This window comes from Mirounga leonina, unplaced genomic scaffold, assembly GCF_011800145.1.
Source record: "Mirounga leonina isolate KUSES-001 unplaced genomic scaffold, KU_Mleo_1.0 Mir_53, whole genome shotgun sequence".
In the NCBI taxonomy this organism is placed as follows: Eukaryota; Metazoa; Chordata; class Mammalia; order Carnivora; family Phocidae; genus Mirounga; species Mirounga leonina.
Window position 1 is genome coordinate 19,395,173 of NW_023270807.1, and position 21,093 is coordinate 19,416,265.

Here is a 21,093-nt window from a genome sequence, read left to right on the forward strand (position 1 = left end):
TTTGTCATTTCTTTTGTTGTTGTTGTGTTTTGTTGAGGTGAATCATCATGAAAACTAACTAGAGGAAAAAACCAAACACCCCAATCCTCACACAAAGGACACTTCAAAACTACCCACATTTGATCATTGACTAAGCTCTTACTGAATACAGCTTTATTGATAGTGATGAGGATACAGATACCACATACATTTTAGTTTGTTGTTCCTTTTATAATACCAGAATGTTTTAAGCAAAGAATTTGTTTTGCCAGAATTTGCTGAATAAATGCAAAGGTTTTTGTTTTTGTTTTTGTTTTTGCTTTTGTTTTTTAAGGAGTGTCCAAGACAAGTATTTTATCTCAAATTCTCTGGGAGGGTAATTTTGATGGTCTTTACCCTCTGAATGTGCTGCAGGGTAAATCTTTAATGTTTTAGATTCTTTAATTCTTATAATTACCAAGGAGGAGTGTTTGGGTAATTGTGCTGTAGTTTTTACTGCTATGAAGAGACATACTGAAAAATAATTCCTTGTAATGCTGCCTTGTGCTAGAGAACGTATTCATCAGTGGCTCAGATGAGGACAGAGCTCATTCAGAGAACATTCATTCAGAAAAGAATGCAGAAGAGTCCTTCAAAGAAGATTACATAAACGTGTTTCTTTGTAACTCAGGGAAAAAATTAAACGAAGTGATTCTAGTTTCTTTTATCTAGTATCTTGCATCGATTTCTGAAGATATTTGGCCAAGATAACCAGCAAAAAATTGACCTTTTAACACTTACGTATTTCCAGGGAAGCCTCTAGTTACATGCATGTTTGTAAAATACACTTATTATAATTGCTACTCTGCCTTAAATCAGAACCATTCAGTACTTTCTCACTTCCTTCTTTCCCCAATTACACCTCTTCACTCGTAACACCCCACTACCATTGATTAGAATTATGTTAATCTGTACCATCACTGACTTTCTATCCTAAGCCAGTCTTACACCAGAGGAAGTAAACATAAAACTCATCCAATGCCAATGAAAGCAACTAGTGCGTCAGGGACAACAGCAGAGCACCAAGAGTCTAACTAAAAGCAGACAGACTACATTAAAGTCTTGCTTCCTCGAGACTTGCACATCAGGTCTCTGGCCCATTCCGAAAAAGAGAGCTTATCATTTCAGCTGCTGGGTAACCTGCTACTCCTCTGATGGACTGAACTGATGCTTTTATTTAATCGCAGGACTTTGAGATTACAAAAATAATACGTCTTTTTTTTTTTTTTTTTTTTTTTAAGAAAAATAAAAGGAGGTCCAGGGTTGGATCCTGAGGCTGGGAGTGTAGCTGAATGTAAGCTTAAAACACATTAAAAATGAAGTCGTTTTCCAGCTGGGAAACATGGACAAACTGTCACATTTTCTAGGAGCGATGGTTCCAACACATTATTTTGATTCTATAGACCTCCATGTCTTCAGTTGTCAGGGAGGGATGTCCCAGGATATAACACCTTCACCCATCCTTAGGTTCCATGCTCCCTACCCATTTGCTATGCCAGAAATTCCAGTATTCGAAATTCATACGGTCTTTATTTATTGACCTAACTGTTGAAACAGAAGATAGAACAGCAATGCACCCAGGAACCTGATAAGCCCAGACGGGTGTGTTTTCAGAGTCTTCAGATAAACCATGTCAAAAATACATTACATGGTCATTTCAAATGATTTATTCAGCTCTAACATGTCTTCAGTCTTATGTCTAGAAAGCCACTGCCAAGTCTGTGTACAACCTCTTACCAAGCTCTGAAGGCTGAAAAATCCTCTAGTTTCAATCTCTCCTCATTCTTCCAAGATAAAATATTACAACTGATTGATTCCTATTTCATTCCAAGCCTTAGGCCCTCCACTTCACAAAACCCCTAAGATCTCAGTGGGAGACACATCTACTAGTGTACATCAGGGATTATGCCCACTTATGACCTGTGATCCGTAATAAATCACCTTTTTTTCTCTCAAAATTTATAACATACTACAGGCTGCTCAATTGTACAAGAATATACATTTATACCAAACTAAAAGATGTCATAGTCACCCTCACATAGGTTTTGTCAGTTGTGGCCAAAATAATTTATTAAACATGAAAAGTTTATTTTACCAATGATGCTGCAAGGACAAAAGTTATGCATAGTTCGTACAGTGATAGCTCAAGGGGCTCAATGATTTCACTTGCTCCATGAACTACTTTCTCAGACAGCTTAATTTTCCAGTGTGGACAGAGAAGGAGTCAAGGGAGTAGGTGCCATTAGATCTGCTCCCTACTTGGAGAAGCTCCGAATGTTCTGTGTGTGTGGGAGGAAACAGCCCAGTGTTTTTACATTAATAATGCCTTGTTCTCAGCTTACAGTGTTGTACGCTTTACCAAGTGGTACCATTAAATACGCAGAGATTGAACTTTTCATGAGGGGAAATGATACAAAATTGTTCCACAAAGTGTACTATATGAACCACTTTTCACAGTTCAAATAAGATATTTTAAATATAAATATTGTAACTCTAGCAATAACCTATCTACACAAGGTAGGAGAAATGGGATTAATGAAAACCCAGTTAGATTTCCACATATCTCATGGTTAACCATTTAAATAGTTTTATTTTTCAAAACCCAATTGCACATAACCCATAATTGATAGGCCACGTCTCCAAAACAAATAAACCACCAAAGAATAAAGTGATAAATTATAAGAAAGGAAAATATGTATCATTTACTACAATCATTCCCTTGCTCCAAAAACTTGGCAAATATATAAGAAAAATGATATCAGGTGGATACACTTTCATTTGCAAAGCTAATTTGGAGCAGATGACGTTAAAACATATAGAACAGAATGGGCATTGATATTTCCATGTGAAATGAATGTGTTAGAGTTTTAATTAAGAAATCAGGAGGATTGCTATGAAATTGGAAACAGTGACATTTACTAACAGGAGAAGCCGTTTATCCTGTTATTGCCAAACCCAAGAATTCCAAATGTTCTCTTCATTCTCATCCATATAAAAAATGGGGGCAATCAAATTATCGGCATCAGATGCATAACTTTTGGGCTATATAAGCTTTAAGTTAATGGTCCTTATGGCCATAGTCTTATTTGGTGTTCTTCTTGGGGCTTATATTAGGGTCAAGGTTGCATCTTGGTGTAGTTTTTAGGATCAGAGTAAGGCTCCCATGATACAATTCCTTTAATAGGGGACAAAGGTTAAAGTGCAGATACTTCTAGGGGAAACAACAAAATGACCTAAATTTACACCATAAGCTAAATGACTAGTAGTTCCTTCTTTGAGAGCAGTTTTTTTCATAGCAAATACCCTGGGGACTGAGGCACAGAGGAAGAGAATAAGGGATAAACCAGAGGGGTCAGTGTGACAGTCCCAGGGCGGAATCCCTGTTACTTTCCAGTCAAACTTTGTTTTAAGCTTTATGACTATCATGGGACGCCTTTCAATATTCTTTTCTCTCATGTATGGAAAAAGAAACTGCATTTAAATGTAGAATTAAGTCTTTACGGATATAGATGGACTTCCATTTTAAAATAAAAGCCATAAATAAATACTTTTAACTTCCTAAAGAAAAAGACGAGAGAAGAAGATAAATTTTCGGGCATGAAATTGCTTGCTCACATAAGCTTCACGTGTACCAAAGGGTAGAAGAAAAATCTCAAGTGTGGGTGTAACCGCTATCCATGAAGGGAACATGCCCCGGGGGAAGAGGGCGTACAACGAATTCTGTCTGCCACCCAGTGGCCGCTGAAATAAACGCTTTCTTTTCTTTGCTGGCCAGGGCCCTGTATTCGGCTTAAAAAAAAAAAAAAAAGAAAAGAAATAAAATAAAAGACACAGAGGTAGATTACGCCCGCCACACCAGGAATTTAAAACTACCAAGACATCCGCCTCGATATGTGTAAGACGCAATCACTGTAGTAAATGTTAGATATTTTCCCTTTCGCTAACCGAAAGGTAACCCACGACGCCTATTCGCCCTTCCTGCGTCCCCGCATCTACCTGGGTTCAGATACTGACTGGCACCGAGGACACCGAGCTGGCTCGGGATTCCCGCGTCACGCTGTTGGGCATCGAGAGCGCGCAGCAGGACACGCCCACGGTGGCCTCGGGCAACTCGTCGTCCTCGGTCCACTCGTTGAGCTCGGGGCTGAAGCACTGGACGCACTTCTTGTACTTCTTCTCGCCCTCGTTCCAGCCCCCCAGCAGGTAGGCGCGGCCGCGCAGCGCCGAGGCGCCCGCCGTGCTCACGCCCACCAGCAGCGGCGCCGCGTAGCTCCACTGGCCGGTGGCCGGGCTGTAGCGCTCCACCGTGAGCACGTCCACGCGCTCCCCGCGCGGCCCCAGCTGGCTGCCCCCCATCACGTACACCCTGTCGCCCAGCGTGACCGCGCAGTGCCAGCCTCGGGGCGTGCTCAGGCCCGGCAGCTCCTGCCACGCGTCGCCGGTCGGGTCGTACGCGCACACGGAGCGCGAGTACGCGCTGCCGATGTACCCGCCGGTCACCAGCACGCGGCCGTCGGTGACCGCGCTGGCGTGGCAGCAGCGCGCCACCTCCAGGGGCGTCTTGGGCTGCCACTGGTTGGTGGAGGGCACGTAGCACTCGAGCGAGGCCAGGCTGCCCTCGGTATTGCGGCCGCCCACGGCGTAAAGGAGCCCGTTGAACACGCTCAGGCTGAAGTGCGTGCGCTTCTGGTTCATGCTGGCCAGGTGTATCCAGGTGTTGAAGCGGGGATCGTATCTGAAAATGGCAGAGCAAGTGTGACAGCCTTGTTGGCGGCAGCCAGGGAACCCACGTGACTCCACAAACCACAGCGTGGAAATTGTGACCCTCTTGATGCAAGGAGGCTACGCTACGCACAGAGCGCAGCTCCGCACCTGGAGGCTGGTGTTTGTTTCTCAGCCAGTGAGGAAGTGTGACACTTGATAAAGACAAGACGGGCATTGTGACTCCCCCTAGTCCCGTTTATAAAACCACTGCCTTTGGGCGCCTGGGTGGCTCAGTTGGTTAAGCGACTGCCTTCAGCTCAGGTCATGATCCCGGAGTCCTGGGATCGAGTCCCACGTCGGGCTCCCGGCTCAGCGGGGAGCCTGCTTCTCCCTCTGACCCTATCCCCTCTCATGCTGTTTCTCTCTCTCTCTCAAATAAATAAATAAAATCTTTTAAAAAAATAAAACCACTGCCTTTATCGGGCCTCTTGGAGAAGTCCCCACAGAGACCAAACTGTCAGTCCCTCTTCTTCTATACTCCACACTGTCCATCGTCGGGGAGGGCTTATGAGATGCGCTTGTGGGGAGGCGGTGGAAGCTGGGTATTCGTGGCAATCAGAAAGGGAACACTGCCACATTTAAGTCAGTTCCACACATCTTCAGACAACAGCCATTCCTGGCTCGTTCTTACTGCTTAATTAAGATAGGAGTTGGCTAATTGGATTTCTCCATGTCTCGCAAACATGTTCTCATGGATACACCTGACCTGATCACTGCAACAGTAAAGCTAAGTCACTCAACCAAGTCTTCTGTTTAGAATGAGATCAATGGAACTTGTGTCCAAAAGCATCACCAGAGGCTTAATTTGATATTTCTCTATTTTCTAGCACTTATTAGTAGGTAAGATTTTTTAGCTTAGAGATATATATTTTCAGTGTTCTATATTACAGTTATACCATAACCACTGAAATCAATACTGCAAAAACAGTTACTTGAATACTTAACAGAGTTATCAGCAGGAGAAAAATAAGCAGTCATAGAAAAACTGTTTTAACTGTTCACATAGTTCCAAAGTATTGTAAACACAGACCTCCCTGCATTAGTTTGATGTTCATTTTTCTCCCATTTAACTTCCAAATCAAAACTTAACTATACTTATAAATTAAAGGGCAAAAATAAGTTAATCGTTTGGATTCATTTAAATGACACACATATAATGAAATAATAAAGAATATTTTCATGATATACTTTATAAATTTTCAGATCTTGCTCATTAGTTATGTTCGACTTTGTATTTCTACCATGATATAAGCATGACTTCCTGACATTTCATATATATGAGAGTGTTTTTTATTATAAATATACAAAAACAACATGGCATTTGAATTCCATTTTCTGAAGGATATATTATGCCTTTACTGTTTCTACATGCATCAAAGATATTGACATTTTTTATAGTATTCAGTCTTCAAAAAATATTTAGAACTAATTACCTGCCACATTTTTAATGATCTCATTGTATTTGCCAATTATGAATCTGACAGTCATTAGTAACAGTCACTTAAAAGAAATTTTGTATTATTTTGACCTTTCTTACCACTTAGTGTTAAAAACTAAATCTGTATCCAGTTTCTTTTCAGAAAAACAGTGTACTGTGAAGGGCACCTTACTATAAATGAGAGAATGTGTACCACTCACTTGTGGTACAACTTGTCTAGGTATCAGATTTCTCACATGTAAAATCAGAATAACCACATCTTCCTGGCTCATTTCATAGGCTTATTCAGAAATATAGAGTGCATTTTATATAAGCATATACTTCATGTAATGTGGACTGTTGTATATATGAAATGTGGCATTATTATTATTATTGATTTACTGAGCCAATGAACTAAGCTAACAGGCAGGACTCATTTACTTCTATGTCAGAGCAATTTCCTCATAATATTGAACCATTTCAGTTCCTAATAAAGGATCAAATACCTGCAAAAATTGCTGACTGCATGCTTGGCTTGATTTCTTGCATCATTCTGGTCTTCACCACCGGCCACATAAAGAAACCCGTCCATCACAGCCACACACTGATTAAAACTCTTGGCTGGCATTTCTGTCAGCTTGCTCCATCCATTTTCAGGGTCTCTGTACAGGATGTCTCTACTAAGGGACTTCTCAGTAAGTCCTGGACGTCCCCCAACAGTGACAAGGACTCGACAGCCCCCGCGGATTCTCGTGCGCCTAGACTGCAATGTGTTTTGATGGTATGGAAGTAAGTGGTAATTCATAGCATCTACAAGAAGTTTGTGACAATCAGCATCTTGCATCATTCTTGGTACAGACTGAACATAATTGACCAGGTCTTGTGCTGAGATGGTACCAAAGCGGATATTGCTCAGAAGATCTGCAGCGTATTTCACTCTCTTTTGGTCAAATTCTAACCATTTCATTGCAATCTGGAATGCTAGTATTTCAGAAGGCAACTGTAAGTCATCATCTATAAGAAGTTCATTAATTTGCTCAAATGTAAGTTTCAGAAACTGATCTGATTCTGCAAATTCAAGGAAGTTATCCCGGATAAATTTTTGGGCTGCTGCTTTTGCATTTTTCAGGGAGTATGTTTCAGCAATGTTAGCAATGTACATGCAATTCTCAACACTCATCTCTCGGATCAGAAAATCACTGCACATCTTTACAAGGGTATGGATCTGAAGATAGACAGCAGCAGAAATAATGCTTCCTATTGTATACAAAGAGAGCGTCAGCTTTCCGGTGTAGGCATATGCGATGACAGTAGCCAGGCCCAGCGGTGAGATATCATTGAGATCCACCCTTTGGGTAGATGGGTCTTTTTTTAGGATGTTGTAAAAGTATTCACTGCACGAAGCCATCACTGACTTGTGAACGTCAAAGGACTTTGTTTTGGTGCCAATAACTAGGTCGCAAAGGAAGTTCTCCTGCCTCATTTTACTTAAGCCTTCCAAGAGGTTGGGGCCATAAGAAGCATCTGTTAATTCAGAAGAAATACAGCTAAGGCCATTGCCTCCCTCTAGGAGCCCATTCAAAGTATTTAGTTTGTTTAGGGGGCTATCTTCTACGATTATGGTCATCTCATTGATATCTCCTTTGCTCTTTCTGACAGTCTTCTTTTTGGGGGCCATGTTGGCAAACACACTGTCACAGGCAAGAACTTGCTAAAAAAAAAAAAAAAAAAAAAGCATGGTTTTATTTTTTTTACTTTTTTTTTTATTATGTTATGCTAATCACCATACATTACATTTTATTTTAACGGTGCTTTGGACTTTGAAATGCTACATTGAGAAACTGTTCTTTTTCACAATAGTTTTTAAATGACATAATGTAGATTAAAACTCAAAGTGGATGTAAAGACTTACATTAAACTAAATGTACATTTTATTGACGCATCAAGCACTGAAGACAATTCTAGAAAGATTTATATTATCAAATGAGACCTCTCAATAGCTATACTGCTAAGTCATTTTATGCAGAGGAAGTGACCAAATACTCTCTGATCTAGCTGTACAGCAATTCTAGAATAGTAGTTAAACAACATTTGAAGGGCTTAGTTTACTCTCCTGAAAAAGTGAATTATAACTCTGAAGTTTTCCTCAAAAAAATACTAAAATTCAGGAATCCATGTAAAATGTATATATATCAGAATAACTGTGGAATTTAAAAGTCAATAGGTACGGACTTGTACCAATACATTTGTTCAACTGATTTCCACTCTACATAGTCACTAAAATAACTTCCAGATGGATGAAATCTCTAAATCACACTCACACACACACATACACACACATACACAAAAGAACTAGAACAAAGTAGGTTTTTTGTTTGTTTGTCTTAATTTTAGGGTAGGAAAGGCCCTCTTAAGCATAACCCAAAATCCAGAAGCCATAGGGGAAAAGACTGAAGTATCTGAATACAAAAAAACAAAAAGACAAGAAACAAAAAAACCCCCCAAAACTTCTATAAAACAACATCAACTATTTAAAAGACAAGCAATTGATAGTGAAAGATGTTTTTAACATTCTTGACAGATAAAAGGTTAATTGACATGTTTACAGAGCTCCAATAATTAATTAATAAGGAAAAGGTAATCCAATTAAAAATTATCAAAGACTGTGACTAGGTAACTAGGTTGTTCACAGAAAATAAAATAGAAATAGTTGATAAATACTTTTTTTAAAGCTAAACTAATTATAATCAGGGAACTATCAACTGAAATACAGAGATCTTTTTTATTTTTTTGTGGACACATTCTGCGTATCAGATGATTAAAATATTTTTTAACATTCACAATATCAGATATTGCTGTGGTACTCTCCATACATTATTGATGGAGTATAATTGATACAGTCTTTGCTTTGACATTAAATCTAAATCTAGGAATGTGCTCATAGAGATATATCCTCATAAAGATATATTTATATGGATAATAACCATTTTTCACTATCAATGTTATAAATATTTGGACCAGTTTTTTATTTTTATTTATTTATTTATTTTTAAAGATTTTATTTATTTATTTGACAGAGAGATAGACAGAAGAGCACAAGCAGAGGGAGTGGCAGAGGGAGAGGGAGAAGCAGGCTCTGCACTGAGCAGGGAACCCGATGCGGGACTCGATCCCAGGACCCTGAGATCATGACCTGAGCCGAAGGCAGACGCCCAACCATCTGAGCCACCCAGGCGCCCGAACCAGTTTTTTATTTATTTGTTTGTTTTGAGAGCGAGAGAGTGTGAGTGAGCAGAGGAGGGGCAGAGGGAGGGGGAGAGAGAGAATCTTAAGCAGACTCCATGCCCAGAGTGGAGCCCAACATAGGCTCAATCTCATGACCCTGAGATCATGACCTGAGCCAAAACCAAGAGTTGGATGCTTAACCAACTGAGCCACCCAGGCACCCCAATATTTGAACCAGTTTTTAAACCTGTATGAAGTGGTCTGAACCTTTAAGGTAGCTCTGAGCAGCTTTAGTATTAAACAGACTTGAAATATATTAAGTTTAGCAAACACATGCATAGCCCTTAAAATATCATTGATTAAATTGTTTTAGAATTTTTCAAAATATTGAGCATAGTCATCAGAAAATGTAATACTTGGACTTTTTCAATGGATTTTACTTACAGCATGGTAGCATTCACTTTTTTTGTGAGATTACTCTTTTTTTTTTTTTCATTTTTAAGATTATAAAATCAGTATGTGTAAATTCAACAATTCACAGTTTGGTATATATTATTCCAGATAATTTGATATGCTTATACAAACTCGTATCTGCACATTTTTGAGCAGTGGTGTGCTGATAAATCAGCTCTCTAAGAGTGGGGGAGCCCTTATTTGTAAGGTATGGATTTCTTTGGGCAAATACACTTATTGTAGTTGATTTTAAGCTCTCTACTGCTTAACAACCAGCTTGTCAAACTCCTGAAGGTGTAACAATTGGTTCTCATGAGCCTGTACAAGTCAGCTTCAGCATACCACCCTATGAGAACTTACATCAAAGCATGTTTATGCTTTATTATTCAGCAGTTTGCTTTTTTCACCTAGCAGTAACAATGTACCTCCTTCCATATCAGGACACATATAAATTTACACTATTCTCTCTAATAGTTGCATAGTATCCCATACTAAAGATATATAGAACTTATGCTATTCTTTTCCTACTGATGGACACTTAGGTATTAGGTGTTTCATAGTTTATTGAAGGGTGTGTGTATGTATGTGTCTCTTTTAAGTCACACTGTTGAGTTCATCCTGAAGGGTAAAACTTCGCTTTGATCTCCCTTGAAAGGCCCTTCAATTTAATTACTGGAATGTATGTTTAAAAATTTCATAACCTTTCTATTGTGTTTGTCCTTATTCCTTTCCACATGGAAGAAGCATAGCAAGTAGGTAGGAAACAGAGATCTATCTCTTTGCCAGGGCTTTTGTCTTCCTCATTAAGCTCAAATTGTCATATTCATATTTACATTTGGTTTACAGACTGCAGCACATTTGTCCTTCCTCATTCTTTCTTGCAAGCAATGCCAGATGCAACCTTACCTTATGAAATACATTTTCAACCCACCATCAGTTTAGTCTTCAAATGCATTTGACTTAGGTGGTAAGTGTCCCCGTGATGGATTTTTCTGGGGAAAATTTTAAAAAATTTTGTTCAGCAAGCAGTTATCAGACACCTCCTGCTGTGTAGGCAGCACTGTGCTGGAAATGATGGAGCCATAGAATATATAAGTTATGGGAGACAGACAAGACATGATAAGTACAAAATGGTAACAAGTAACTAGCAAGCACAGCAGAATATATATTTTTTAAGCATCAGTTTCTACCATCTGGAGTAGAAGCACCAATGTGTCTTTGGGAAAAGTCTTGTCTATTTTCCTAGAAGAACCCCTTTGGAGAAGTTTCTACTCATGTAGATGTAGGACTCATAACCACTCATTATTTTGAAGGAAATTCTGAACTTGAGGAGTAACATGGATGTTTTAGACTGAAATGGTAAATATTCTGTTTATCTATCATTAAATGATTACAGTAGTCCCCTTTTTATCTGTGGTTTCGCTTTCTTCAGTTTCAGTTACCCATGGTCAACTGTGGTCAGGAAGCAATCAATGATCCTCCTGACATATCATCAGAAGGTCAATGGTCACAATGCCTACATCATTCCCCTCACTTCATCTTATCATGCAGGCATTTTATCATCTCACATCCCCACAAGAAGGGTAAGTACAGTACAATAAGATATTTTGAGAGAGAGACCACGTTCACCTTTGATTACAGTATGTTGTTATAATTGTCCTATTTTATTATTAGTTACTGTTGTTAATCTCTTACTGTGTCTAATTTATAAAATAAACTTTATCACAGGTATATATGTATAGGAAAAAACAGTATATCTAAGCTTCAGTACTGTTTGCAGTTTTAGGCATCACCCGGGGGGCTTGGAATGTCTCCCCTGTGGATAAGCGGCAACTCCTGTTTTCATTGGCAGCACACAGGGTGGTATTTAAATATTCAACAACTGACAAAACGGGGCACCTACTAAACGGTATGGATTCATAGGTTCTGGAGCTGGGTTCCAGAGGATTCCCTGGAGGACTCTGTGTAAGTTTTCAGTTGCTGGATAATAGTGGGGCCCAGGGGCTTCTCAGAGAAGGATGGAGGGGTGGGAGGGATTCAGGGGGAGGTCAGGGCAGCAATTACTTGGCTGTTTATTTGCCCATTTACCAACTCTGTACAGAAGGATCTCTATTTTAACAACTGGTATACTGTACCGAATCATTCTTGTCCTTGGGACAGGGTATAATTCTGAGGTTTCTGGAGAAAAGAGAGAATCTGGCCTCGACAACACAGCAATATGATGGGGCTAAGGAGACAAAGGACCAGCAGGGAATTCCAAAAGAATCCAAAGGTGAACTGTAGGAGCACTAATATATGATTTCCAGTTTCAAATCTTCTTTTTCTACATTGTTATTCTCCTATATCAGACTTAATTGAGGTATCCTCAGGTATCCTTAATTAAGTTTGATAAATTGCTGACTAGCTCACTCTGCCTTTAGGAATACCATATAGTATTGTTGGGAAGACCCCAGCCTCTGAAAGACCACTTAAGTTTAGGAAGGAGCTCTAGGGAGTGAGGGGGTGCGCATGGATTAGAGGGGGTAGGGGGAGAGGTAGGGGGAAACTACCAAGGGTCTATAGGGAGTGTAAAAAGCAGGATGATTTTGTAGAGGAGTCAAGAGTTGGAAAAAAGAAATAGCATAGGATGAGTCCCCCTACGCTTGCAAGATTTTGGGGTGTTTTTTGGTGGGTTTTGTTTTTTGTTTTTTGGGGGGCTTTTTGGTGGTTTTTCACCTAAGAGCAGACTGCAATTGGTACTTTACAGGGCAGCTACAACTCCAACAGGAAGTATCGCTGCATTGAAGAAGCAGAGGATAGAGTTTGTGGCAACCACATCCTCTGGAAAGTGAGCTGGGAATTTTGGAAAAGAGAGATCCCAAAAGGGAAAACTCAATGGAAACTTAAAGCTTCAGGAAGGAATGAAGAGCATCAGAAATAATAAATATCTGGATGCATATAAAAGATTTTTTTTCCCCTCTGAGCTTCTTTAAAATGCATATAACTCTTCAAAGCAAAACTGATAACATTGTCTTGTGGGGTTTCTAACATTTCTAGATGTAGCACATATGACAATTACAGCATAAAGGATGGGGTGATGGTAAGTGAATCTATACAATTACAAGGTTTCTATATTTTATGTAAAGTGGTAAATACTAACTTTTGTAGCTGTGAGAGTTTAACTTTGCATATTGTAATCTCTAGATTAGTGCTGGCCAATAGAAATATAACATGAGTCACATATGCAATTAAAAAATTTCCAGTAGTATGACATTAAAATGTTAAAAAGAAACAGGTGAAATTAATTTTAATAATATAGTTTATTCAACCTAATATCTACAGAATATTGTCTATATGTAATTGGTATAAAATTATTAATGTGATATTTTACATTTTTTTAATCCTAAGTCTTCAAAACACAAAGTGTATTTATATTAAATGAGCATAGCTCATTTTGGACCAGCTACACTTTAGGTGTTCAATAGCCACATCTGACTGATGACTGGTAATGGACAGTAGAGCCCTAAAACAACCACTTAAAGAATGCAAAGTATAGCTGAGAAACCAATAGGTAAATTTAAATGGAATTCAAAAGAGGGCAGCAAAGTTGGAACAGAGGGACAAAAATTAGAGGAGACCAAAAAAAAAAAAAACCCCCTCCAAATAATTTAATGGTACACCTAAATCCAATTGTATTACTTATTGTATTAAACATTGTAATTAAAAGACACAGGTTTTCAGGATGGATAAGAAAGGCAAGACCCAAATATATGCTGTCTACAAGAGATTCACTATAAATATAAAGACACAGATAGGTAAAAAATAAGTGCGTACAAAAAGATTTACCATGGAAATAGAAGACTGGAGTAGATATGTTAATATCCAGGTGAAATACACTTCAAGAAAAAAACAATTACCAGTGATGAAGAGGGAATTTCATAATGATTAGAAGTTCAAATCATCATGGGATATAACGAATATAAATGTATATGTGCAAATAACAGACCTTCAAAGTTATGTGAAGCAAAACAATGTGACTGGATTAAAGGGAGAAATAGGCAATTCCTCAATTATATTTGAAAATGTTAGTAACGGTCTCTCAGACAAAAAACATCAGTAAAGGTATAGATTATCAAACAACATTATTAATCACCCTGACTTAATTGATATTTCTAGAACATTACACCCAACAAATGCAGGATAAAAATTCTCCTCAAGTGTACATGGTACACCAAGATAGACCCTATGCTGGACCACAAAACATGTCTCCATAAATTTAAAAGCACTGAAGTCATACAGAGTATGTTCTCTGATCATTTAGATGAAGTGGTGTTAGGATGGGAAGGTTTGAAGATAATAGGAGTCTTGCTGGTCCTGGTACCAAACAAAGGATTTTTAAGAGGAGTGGGTATTGGAGGGAGAAGGTCATTAGAAGTAGAGGAAATGCCTCATGCTGAAGCAGGGAGCCATGACTCAGCACGGTATGCGCAGACTCAGATAGCTGAGTCATGAGGGAGACAGTGGGCGGGCCTATTAGGCCAATACATAAAGGATGTTGGATGCTGGGAAGGGCTTGAACTCAATAAATTCCTTTATGATCAAGAAGGATTAAGAAATCTCCAGGAAGGGAGAAGACAATCTGAGGCCCTAGTGAAATCAGTAGTTCTTCCAGGCCTTCCTTCTCTTATTTCCTGTTGCCACTTTTTATTTCCTTTATATATATATATATACAGTTGACTGTTGAACAGCACAAGTTTGAACTGCGTGGGTCCACAATAAGTATATTGGAGATTTTTGGGGAGATTTGCAATAATTTGAAAACACAGATGAACTATGTAGTCTAGAAATACTGAAAAATTAAGAAAAAGTTTGGTCTGTCATGAATGCATAAAATGTACATAGATACTAGTCTATTTTATCATTTACTACCATAAGATATACACAAATCTATTATAAAAAGTTAGATTTTATCAAAACTTAGGCATACAAACACTTACAGACCATGCATGGCACCATTTATAGTTGAGAGAAATGTGAACAAATGTAAAGATACAGTATGAAGTCATAACTGCATAAAAGTAACTGTAGTCCATACTATACTACATAAGAATTTTGTAGCCACCTCCTGTTGCTATTGCAGTGAGCTCAAGTGTTGCAAATATTCTCTTAACATGCTGTGGGACCCTAATCATCTCTGCATAAAGAGTTTGTCTCCCCAGTAAATTGTGTATGGCAGTAGTTCAGTTTTGGGGGAGTCAAAAGTTATATGCAGATTTTTGATTATGTAGGAGGTTGGCGCCCTGAACCCCCGTGTTGTTCAAGGGTTAGCTGTTTATTATGGATATATCATTTTATTCTTTAAATGCTATTTTAAATAATATCAATTAATTCAATTAATTTGATTTTAATATTATTAATTTTTTTAAAAGATTGTATTTTACAGTAATTTTTACGCTCAATGTGGGGCTTGAACCCACAACCCTGAGATCAAGAGTCACATGCTCTACCTACTGAGCCAGCCAGGTGCTCCTACTAACACTTTAAATAATATTTTAATATATACATTTTTAAAATAAGAGAGGGATTTTAGAGCCCTCAAAATCAGTTTGTAGAGGTAACTGGCTTCTTTGGCTCTAGGGGAGGAGGAGGGAGAGAAACAGGAGACTGGTTAAGAGACCACTGAAATCAGAGCCTACATTCCACTTCCTAGTGGCCATATTTTCCCAGAGATGCTCGCAAATTCAATCTTTCTTTACTAGAGCTGCCACTACATCCTTTTCCTAGGTGTGCACCTTGGAGGTGAGACTGTATATCCACCTGCCCAGGTGTTCTTAGTCTGTGCCCTGTTCCTCCAATCAGGACACCACAGACCCCTCAGAGAAGCCTGAGGATCAGTCACCCCTCTGAGGCTGGACAAATCTAGGATATAACCTAGACATTAAGTAATAAATTTTGAAAGCATCCCATTCCTATTGATTCAATTATATATTAATTCAGAGTTGGATGAGGGTTTTAGTTATTATTTTTTTAAAGCTTTTTTCTTTTTCTTTTTCTTTTTTTTAAACTGAGTGAGTGCCTTGTGGCCAGCTGCTCAGGGATTCTCCAGGCTTGGTAGCAGGGCAATCACCATGGATACCATTCCCTGGGCAGGGCTTTGACTGGGGTCATGGTCTGCGTGGTGAGGAGCACACAGCCTTGCTGAGGTGCCCATGGCTGGGAGAGTTTCAAGACTGTTTCTCTGTTTTTCTTAAAGCACAACAGGCTTGATTCTCCCTCCCCATCCAGCTCCAGGGAGCTGCGGGGCGGGGGAGCCCTCCCACCGGGGGATCAAAGAAAGGAAGAACTATACATACTCCCTGAGACAGCTACAACTTGCACTTTTCACACAGCCCCTACCATAGTAAGACTTGCTGGAGAGAGGACCAGCTACGGCAGAGGAGGTGGTGTAATGGGATGAGCAGCTATTTGGAGGCACTGCAAATCCTTTCCCATCCCTTTCCTTTTTGGGTGAAAGAAAAGACTTTGCACAGGGTGCAGAGGGTTATAGGAGGCTCCCTATGCTTCCAAACTATCCCTTCATTCTGTGCAGAAAACCCAGAGAATTCTCTTTCTCTGACCACAGACACCACAGCCTCCTTCCCTCTCTGCTCCATCCAGGATTACCCAGAGCAGCCTCTTGGGTTCCTGGAAGAGCTGCCCATTAGCAACTAGATAGAAGGGTAACAGAGATGCACCTCCACACTCTCCTCCCATTGTCCACCACAGATCTTGGCTCTCGTGTCATTTCTATTACGATAGTGTCATCATACATTCGGCATCCAATAAACAGCTGGGCAGTCATGTGAGCCATCGCATTTTTCATCGTCTTTTGTATTTGCCAAATTTAAGTACATTAATAATTATTCCTAAATATAAATCACTGAGCATGAATCTATATTATGTATTAATTGTAAACTGTTACCTCCATTTCTAATTAAAATAATAATTATATTAATTTATTAATTGAGAACTTACTGTGTGTGCTGAGCCCTGGGTTAAGTACTTTACATGACTTTATTATTTTTTTTTTTAATTTAAGCATCACTGAAATCTGAAAAGATGGTCATATTATGTTCATTTTACAAATGAAGAGATTAAGATTCAGAGAGAGTTTAAAAACATATCCAGGGTCACACAAGCGTGCAATGCATAGTGGAGCAAAGACTCAAACCCAGATTGAGTCCTGATCCCCATAATCACCTCCCTTAAAGCCAGGGTAGGTTAAAATCTGTGGCAGGTTAAAAAGTTAGCTCTTTCCAGCATGAGAAGACAGAGACTGAGTGACACAGACCTGAGGCTGTCAAATAAAAATTTGGATATAGAGAACATGAAATGGTTCTTTGTAACTCCAAACACTGAAATAAGAGAATTGCCTTTTCGAATGTAAAACAAATCTGAGGATGAACAGAACCTGTGGATTTCTTAATCCTGTTATGGGTAGTAAAGATAGAAAACTTTTGGGTAAGCCAAAAATAGAAATAGGTTCAAGGAGACCCTGCATGAATTTGTTGATCAGAGCACAAGCACTTCCTTTTAAGTGTTGGGTTGAATATGAAATTATCAATTTTTGTTTAAAAACAAACATTAATTCCATATGGTTCAACTTAGCTAGAGGCTTATGTCTGGCTTTTATCTATAAAGTATACAGAAACTATGCACAAAGTTAACTGTAATTCCATTCACCAAGACTGGATACAGGACACAAGGATCCAGTGCTAAAATTTTTGGTTTGGGTTTTGTTGAAATTTCAGGAAAATAGCTCTTTCTCTTCCTAGTCTTTTGTATGTTTATGTGTTGGGGGGGTGGTTGGAAATGTAATTTTTCAGATTCATGTCTCTTTGGTTGTCACAGAACTGGAAATTGGGTTTTAGTGTTCTTTTTGCTTTAACCATCTAATAGACCTATGGCAAAACATCAATGAATTAGAAATTCAGTTTAAACATCCGTCAGATGAGGATATGTGTAACTTTCAGTTCTAAAACTTGACACAGTGTTAAGAATAAACAGCTGGTTTTTGCTGCCAGAATTGTCAAAGTCTGGTCCTAAATCTTTTCTCCCCTCAATATGGTTTTTCAGAATCCTAGGATCAACTCTATCAGATACAGACACACCAACTGGGACAGGATTCTTCACCTGGGAGGCATGCAGCGGGGTCTGGGTTGCCAGAGTTAGCCAATAAAAATACAAGATGTCCAGTTAAATTGGAATTTCAGATCAACCATGAGTCATATTTTAGAGTAAGTATATCTCCTGCAGTATTTTGGGACATACTTATACAAAAAATTGGTTTGTGGTTTATCTGAAATTCAAATGTAGTCTGGGTGTTCCGTATTTTATCTAGCTACCCTGCTTGGGTTTTAAGTGAGTCCATGAATTCCATGGAAATTTCTAGAATATTATGAAACATGTTATGCATGTGTGTTTATGTGTCTTCTTCTGTGGAGTGGGCCTAGAGTTTACACGAGGTTCTGAAAAAGACCCCTGACCCAAAATAAACCCAGAACCACTGGGCTGAAGACGGTGCAGACAAGAAATGGTGACGTAATTCTACTCTTTGAGGATCAGGCAAGTCCCTGTGAAAGAATTACTCTAGAGAGAAGCTCCTCTTGGCCTGACACAGCTCTCAGATGAAAATCTACAACTGATTATAGAAAAGAATTGCCACTTTATATTTAAGAACATTCTCTTTTCTGCCGCCTTCTCCCCTTGCCTCCTGGGAGAGCCTCTCCACAGGGCAAGCTGAAAAGCCATGTGTGCTCAAGTATCACTCTCATTCTCATGCCAGAATGAGCTGGGATCCCAGAATGTGTCCTTGCCAAAGGGGCAAATCAGCTGCGCCTTCCCCCTGTCCTGTCACATTCCAGTCGCTGCATCTGTCCCAGCTCATCAGCACTGACTCCGGGAATAGAAACACTCCAGCTTCTGCTGCTTGCCATTTTAAGTTAAGTCCAACTTAAGGGGGCTTTCCCACTTCACCGTTTCACTTCTAACATAAAACAGAGGTCAGGATAGCCATGGGTGCACATCGAGAACAAAAACTCATTTTATGGTTAAGTAAAACACGTGTTCTTTTTATAGGGGGAGTTTCTATTTTGCCAATAGGAACATTTCTGGGAATTTGAGGCGTTCTCTGATTTTTGTGCTACCAATTGAGTTGAAACTGATTGTATTTCATCTAAACATTATCACGTACTAAATGTTTACATGGTTCCTATAAAAATGAAGATGGAATTCCAAACTTTGTGAACAAAACCTGCAAATTTTACTTTGTCCCTCCTTTCTCTATAAAATGAAGGAAGAAAAACATGCATTAGGCTTTAGAGATGAAAACTTATTAATGGACATGACAAGTAATTTTACTTTCTAAAGGCATCCCTCTCATGCATTTCTATTACTACGACATTCTCCTGATCTCTGGCATTCCTTACATTTCGAGAGAATGTGTGCTGGCTCCCAATTTCAGACCCAGAACATGAGCAACATGGCCCGGCTGTAGACTGCCTGTCAGCGACATAGCTCCACCACCACGAGCTTGCGGACACCTCCACCCTCTCCCACCCACACACCCATATGCACCCTCAATTCTAGAAGACAGGGATTGGAGATCGTGGCCCCAGCTCCTTACCCTCCTGTGTGGCGTCTGGACGTGTGATGATGAGTTTTCAGCAGCAGGCTCCTCTTGGGAAGCAATCTGTGGAGAGAGAGGGAGAGGGAGAAGGAAAATGTGGTGGGGAGCCACCAGCAGCCACCTGATGAGTCCCAGCAGCAGCAATTTCTGGAGCGACCCTGGGCGGTCCCAACTGGATGAGGCAGCAGAGCCCACGCTCCCCCAGCCAGCCTGCCACAGAGTGGGCGCTGCAGTCCCCTCTCCCTCTTTGGCCTTCAACTCCAGGCCTCCTGGGGCAGAGGCGGGGCTCTGGTTGGTGGAGTGGGGTTGGGTTTCTTGGCCTGCTCAGTTGTTTAAAAAAAAAAAAAGAGTCAAGAGTCAGTCACCCTGGGTGGGAGGAAAAGAAAATTAATTAGGTGGGAATTGAATTGTTGGAAGCAGGGATTTCAGGGTACATACTTGGTAAGAAGAAGGGAAGTTTGTGAATAAAAAATGAGTTTCTAGAAAGGTAAATCGCCTGGTCACCTCAGGTCCTCTGAAAAGATAGAGTTTATAAATAGGCTGTTCTTTAGAAGAAGAGCACGTGTTTAGGAGGACAAGGTGCTTTCTTTGATATCTCACATGTGGCATCAACATGATTAGGGTCATGGTATAGTTTCACAGACTCAGGTTTGCGACCAGTCCTTGACTCTCCAGTGATCCACAGAGAGATCTGAGGCTAACACACACTCTAGCATACACGCAGGTGTAGAAATATCTACTTTGGCAACACTCCATGTGAAAACAAACAAAAAAATTAAAGGATTACAACTGGCCACAAGTTTTTAATAGATGCCAAGGGTGTGGAATGGCTGCTAAGAGTTAAAAGTGATATTAGACTGCAATAATGGAAAAATAGATCATGGAAAATTAATGTTGTAACTATTAGTCAGATGATGTGTTAGGCATCGCTTTGCCCATTGGCACACTGCGAAGTTATTCTGCATCCTGAAGGAGGTGGTTGGAATAAAGAGAACTTCAGAAGCTGTGAATATTGGGACTATCTGAAGAAAATACCAAGAGAGGACTTAGGATGGATGAAACTCCTGTGGCAAGTGTATTGGGGGTTGTTGTGCAACAAGGGGATTCAGTGAACATTCTTATAGCCTATCATGGCCGAAATTGGGCCCGATGGGTGGAAATTCCAGGGAAATATTAAAAATAAGGAAAGAAAACTCTGATAGCAACTGGTTTCTAATGACGAAAATGGGTCCTAATGATGAAAAAGGAGCCAGTTCCTTATGAGTGGAAGAGGGGAGATAAAAGAAACCACACGACTGGGTGATGTAGGGACTCTCGTTCTGGCTGGGCACTTGCATTGGATCATCCCTGATATCTTTCCAACTCTAAGACTCTATGATTCCATATGTATTGGCTTCTAGTCCTCCCACACCTCTCAGCACGCTGGTTAGCACCTTAGTTACTACTTAGGCTTAAATTCCATTCAGCTTTTTAGCAGGGAAAACTATTTTGATTTTTTAAAAAAAATTCTTTGTTTTCACCCATAGATCTCCAGCTTCAAATGTGTCAGAAGTTAAAGAAGTTCTTTATT

At 39.6% G+C, this 21,093-nt stretch overlaps 1 protein-coding gene across 2 annotated transcripts; it reads right to left on the reverse strand.

Moving 5' to 3' along the window:
- Positions 1-136: 136 nt before the first annotated feature.
- On the reverse strand, positions 137-19,783 carry KLHL31 (kelch like family member 31). 2 transcript variants are annotated; one of them, XM_034990449.1, is made up of 4 exons: positions 19,521-19,783; positions 10,784-10,869; positions 6,706-7,910; positions 137-4,753 (listed from the first exon to the last, which is right to left on the reverse strand). In XM_034990449.1, exons 3-4 carry the CDS (start codon positions 7,875-7,877, stop codon positions 4,021-4,023), a joined length of 1,905 nt encoding a protein of 634 aa, XP_034846340.1. In that variant the 5' UTR covers positions 7,878-7,910; positions 10,784-10,869; positions 19,521-19,783; the 3' UTR covers positions 137-4,020. The 2 variants fall into 2 exon arrangements, with proteins under 2 accessions (XP_034846340.1, XP_034846339.1); XM_034990448.1 differs by lacking the exon at positions 10,784-10,869.
- Between the last annotated feature and the right edge of the window lie 1,310 nt (positions 19,784-21,093).